The sequence below is a fragment of the Eutrigla gurnardus genome (assembly GCF_963514095.1).
Source record: "Eutrigla gurnardus genome assembly, chromosome: 11".
NCBI lineage: Eukaryota > Metazoa > Chordata > Actinopteri > Perciformes > Triglidae > Eutrigla > Eutrigla gurnardus.
In genome coordinates, this window is record NC_139925.1 from 5,030,026 (window position 1) to 5,035,505 (window position 5,480).

The window sequence follows — 5,480 nt, forward strand, 5'->3', positions numbered from 1 at the left end:
TGCCGACTCCGTGGTGTATTACACAAGGCAATGTAAATGAAGATACATTATAGATTAGTGGACGGGACGCGGGAGGAATCACAAAGTGATGCATCATCCTCCGATGACTTTAGAGAGGAACTATTAAGACAAGACGCTCCCACTCCTTTATATTTACAGCTCAGCCGTTTAGTCACACGGTGACTTTGAGTTAATGACTGCAGATAAGGACACGTGGCGGTTAATCTAAGGGGATCGAACCTGTGACCTTACATCGGTGAGTTCTCTAACGCACTGGAGCCACCTTTCTCTAACAAATGTGTTTTTAATGTGCTGCAGAGACTTTCTCAGTGCCGGTTGAACGTGAAGCCTGAGGATCTAACTCATCACGGCCGACAAATCCAGAGGAAATAAGTCGGTAAAGGTGAACAGCTGTTTCCTTTATACGACAGACAGCCTGATGGCGGCTGTCAGCTGATCTGTGTGAACCGCGTCCATTCGGCGCTGCAGAGAAATCCGCATGATTGATTGCGATTCTGTTCAAGTCGTCGCCACACAGTCGGATGAAAACTTTGCCTGAAGAAAAACCGCTAACCTTTGCCTCCTCGGATAGCTGCGATCCACGGGCCGGGGCAGTAAACGTCTGCGTACTGTAGTAATGAAAGCACTTTGGTTCCTCTGAGGAAGGATTATCACTAATTGGCCCAGCTGGATAAACAGAGCTAGCGGTGTTAGCATGCCGCACAGCGGAGAAAACACACCAACCTTTCCCCCCACCTCTTTTTATTTTTTTATTTTTTTGCCAGCCGATGCTTATTACATCTCAGAGGACAAAAAATATTCCCTTGACATTTATCTCCCACTCTCTTCTCTCTCTTCTCATCACGTCACTCAGCCTCCTCATCTGGATTCTTTTGAATCCATTGTGATTGGCTCTCATCCCCGTCTCCCCTTACCCCTCATGTCTCCTGGTCTCTGGTCCCATCTCAGCCTCCTGATTCACTGCTCTGTCAGGAGATCAATAGAAAGGCTCTCTGTCAGGAGGAGCCACTGCACCTCCTCCCCCCCTCCTCCTCCTCCCCCATGTCTCCCCAGACTGCAGACACACAGCCTGCTGGGATCCTCCTCCTCCTCCTCCTCCTCCTCCTCCTCCCCTTTTCTCCTCTTTGGATCACTTTTAATCTCTGCACCTCAAACCCGATGGAAGGAATTCGGAAGAAGAAGAAGAAAAAAACGCAGGGCGCCTTAATGGGATCCTCAAAGAGGATGGAAAGCAGGGCTCTTACTGGGAGCCAAGAAAGAAACAGCCCGAGAAAATAGGATATCAGCACAAGACACAATGTGGAAAGAAGAGAGGGATGTGAGAGGAGGGGTGGAAAGAAATCAGGGTGAGAGAGAGTTGTGCATTCAGCTAAGCTGCAAAAGGCTGGCTCTTCCCTCCCCCCCCCCCCCCCCCCACCTTTCTCCACCCCCTGGAAAACTCTCTCTCTCTCCACCTCTTTCCTCTCTCCCTCACTCTGCAGCTGTGGTCCGCTGAGCGTCACCTCCACACAGCAAGTGCCTTTACTTGAGCAGAAGAGGGAGAAGGAAGAGGAGGGAGGCTGCGAGCGAGAGAGAGAGAGAGAGAGAGAGAGACAGAGAGAGGGAGAGAGAGAGAGATCCCAGGAGTGAGAGTGTGTCTGAACGCAGAGGGCTGAGAAGTGCACAAGAGGCGGTGAAGAGCGTGGCGGAGCATCGCGGCGGCTGTGTGCTGGTGGCGGTTTGGCAGAGCGTGCAGAGCGGAGACGGGTTTGGAGGGGGGAGGGGGGGGAGGGAATCAATCCACCGGCACTGTTGAACTCGGCGTCCCTGGCAGAGAAAGAAGGTTGAGCAGGAGACAGAAAAACGGTTGCAGCGGCCAGGATCTCGCCGGGAGAGAGGGAGGGGGGGCTGCATTTTACAAGCGACAACGAAGCGTGGACACACACACACACACACACACACACTACAAACCCTCTGAAACTTGCACAGATTAAACAAACAGCTGAATGACGGAGAGGAAAACTTCCACAGAGGGAATTCTCTTCTGACAGGACTTACTGCAGAGATTTTTTATTTTTTTATTTCCACACTAAGAATAACTTTGTTGGTTTTCGGTGTGGAAATAACCAGCTATTCTTGTGGGGGAATTGAGAGTGAGGACCATTAGGTTGCCTCCTCCTGATTCACTGTGAGCAGTTAAGTGGATTATGACGGAAATATTTTGGGATTTCTCTTTCGCTTGAAAAAAAGAAAAGAAAAAAAGAGAAATATATCCATGACTGGTTGGATTTACGTTCCGTCAGAGAAAAGAGAGGATCCCGTGCGTCTTCTCCCTCTCCTCCTGTGGATTACAGATGGGCTTTGTGATCTCTCGGCGCAGCCTCATGGATGATCGCTCGCTACCAGTCATTAGGATAAAGTACAAAGAGGGACACAAGTGAGTATTTCGGCTGGATCTTTATCTTCCCCCCGCGGGCTTAAGATGTGTGAAGACGAGGACGTCGGAGGAGAATCCGGAGTGAGAACGCGCCGCGGCTGTTTTCTTCTTCAATAACAGCAACTCGTTGATTAAAACTGCTGCGTTGCGTTTCGGCGGATGATGATCGGCACGTTGACAGGAAGATTAATTCCCTTTTTACAATAACAAAACCTGTGTTGTGTTTCTTCTTCTGGAACTAGTTTTGCCAATGAACATTAATTACTTAATGAGGGGTACCGTCTGCCCGGCAGGTGGCTCGGGGGCACAAGCGGAGATTGATTGAAGTGATCTGTGTGAATCCTATTAATGCGTCCTGGACTCTGGCCAAGGCAGAAGCAATGGAGGGGAACGCCGCTGTCTAGCAGCGCCATCTGATCTGCCTCCTCACTGGACAAACTGAGTGCCCTCTGCACTCCCTCTCCAACAACACTCCTCCTCCTCTTCCTCCTCCCCCCACCCCGGCAAGGATGGTACCTCCACCTCCCACCAACAAGCCCCACGTGTGCCTCTCCACCATCATCATCATGAGCAGCATGGCGCTGATCGACGCCTACCTCGTGGAGCAGAACCACGGGCCGCGCAAGATCGGCATCTGCATCATGGTGATGGTGGGCGACATCTGCTTCCTGATCATCCTGCGCTACGTGGCGGTGTGGGTGGGCGCCGAGGTGCGCACGTCCAAGCGGGGCTACGCCATGATCCTCTGGTTCCTCTACATCTTCGTGCTGGAGATCAAGGTCTACTTCGTGTACCAGAACTACAAGGCGGACCGGAAGAGCCTGGACGCGCTCGCCCGGAAGGCCCTTACGCTGCTGCTGTCCATCTGCATCCCGGTGCTGTTCGTGGTGCTGGTCGCCATCGACCACATGGAGTACGTGCGGGCCTTCAAGAAGCGCGAGGAGATCCGCAACCGCCTCTTCTGGGTGGTGGTGGACCTGCTGGACATCCTGGACATCCAAGCCAACCTGTGGGAGCCCCAGAAGAAGGGTCTCCCCCTGTGGGCGGAGGGCCTGATGTTCTTCTACTGCTACATCCTGCTGCTGGTGCTGCCCTGCGTGTCCCTGAGCGAGATCAGCATGCAGGGCGTCAACATCGTGCCCCACAAGATGCTCCTGTACCCGATCCTCAGCCTGGTGACCATCAACGTCATCACGCTGTTCATCCGCGGCGGGAACATGATCCTGTACCGGGACGCCCGGGTGTCTGGCATCCTGATAGGCAAGAACATCCTGGCCATCATCCTAAAGACCTGCAGCTTCGTGCAGTACAGGAGGCAGCTGCAGAACGCGTCGCCCGCCTTCGGCGTGGAGCTGCAGAAGAACTCGGTGGCCCACGCCCGTCCTGTGCCCGCCCCCCCTCAGGTGGTCATGCAGGACCAGACGCCCCTCCCCGAGGTGACGACGTGCGAGCACACATGACGGAGCAGGGAGGGGGGGAGGGGAATCCCAGAGATGTCGCTATGACGACGCACATGACCCTCAGGACGCTGGCACCCTTTAGGGCATGTGAGAACACGCAGGACGCTTTATGGCGCCCGGTTGCCGAGGACGACCATGGTGCAACGATAGAGCATCACTTGTGATATTGTGAAAGCATTTTCCTCCGATGCATTCAGTTAACTGTGTATTTTTTCTAACTGTACAAAAAGATTTAAAAAAACTAAGAAAAAAAACTGCAAGATTAGAGGATATATTTTTGAATTGTGGGTATGTTTGTGTGTGTTGCATTCTAATCTTAAACTCTAAGGGTCCGTGTGCCGTGGTGTGTATTTGTGTTGCTCGGATGTTGTTAGTAGTCAGGAGGAGCAACCGGCGGGAGAATCATGAACTTTAACATTTAAAGCAAAGAAAGTATGTTTTTATATGTGATTCTTTGATAAAGTCTTGTGTACAAGATGAAATGCTTTCCTGCTCTTTCACTGGCTTTTTTTTTTACACCACTTCAAAGTCATTTAAGTTTCATATTTCATTAAAAAAAAAATCAGCGAACCTTAAATTAACATGGGTTACATAAGAAGATTCGATTCTCGCCTCCCCGCTTCAACCTACAATTAGAGGCTCCATGACTGCTGACGTGATGCCTTTTGTGACGTCGTTCATCTGTTCCAGGATGATTTTTTTGGTTTTTGGAGCGAGAAGGGAAATATTTGAAGTAAATTTTGTGTGCCGGTTTTGATCACTGCAAAAAGGGTTGACTTTTAACACAGCCGAGGAACGACATGGCCGACAAACAATTCCCAAATAAACCCGCTCGGCTCCCGGCGGCGATCTGTGTCTCGTGTTTTAGTGGCAGATCTTTGGAAGCACCGCGATTTTGATCTCCACAGTTAAGGAGAAAATGGATATTGTGGGGGTCCAGTGATGTGAATCCGAAAAAAAATAAGTTTTTTCTCTCCATCACCACCGGTTCAGTCAGAGCTGGACTTTTCAGTTATGGAGAAATGTTGGTACTTTCATTATTAAAAAAAGTACTGATGATGTTAAAATGAGAAGGAAAGCCACTTTTAATGAAAAAGACAAACGCAAAGACAAACTGAGAAAATGAGGTCAGGTGGTTTATGACGCAGTGTAAGAAAGCAAATTATATTAATAATTATTATACTGGCAGATATAATAAAAAAAAAGGACTACATTTTGACATTTTCCTTTTGCATAAACTCCTTCTCTCACCAGCGACTGCTTGCATAATTTAACGTGGACTGGCACTCCATGTTTGTCGAAATCCTGAGGGTGCAAAAGCTGGTTATTTCCATCTGTGTCGATGCACAGCTGCAGGAAGGTGGCATCGCTCGGCGCCGCCAACGAGGCCATCGCATCACCCAAAGACGCCTCGGAAAGTTACGAGTTCTGCTGTTTCGACACTATTTGAATGCAGGATTTGGATTGTTTTGACAGGCGTGTGGAAAACAATCGTCCTCGTACAGAATGTGCTGAGACAACGTGATTCCTGCAGCCGTCGGTTGATATAATCCCAACACAATACTGTTAAAGGACGCCATTCA

At 50.1% G+C, this 5,480-nt stretch overlaps 1 protein-coding gene across 1 annotated transcript; it reads left to right on the forward strand.

The window, feature by feature from the left end:
- The first annotated feature begins 1,944 nt into the window (after window positions 1-1,944).
- On the forward strand, window positions 1,945-4,374 carry LOC311021072 (transmembrane protein 121). Its single transcript, XM_084021385.1, has one exon. The coding sequence runs from the start codon at window positions 2,947-2,949 to the stop codon at window positions 3,895-3,897; it is 951 nt and encodes a 316-aa protein (XP_083877511.1). The 5' UTR covers window positions 1,945-2,946; the 3' UTR covers window positions 3,898-4,374.
- Window positions 4,375-5,480: the final 1,106 nt, after the last annotated feature.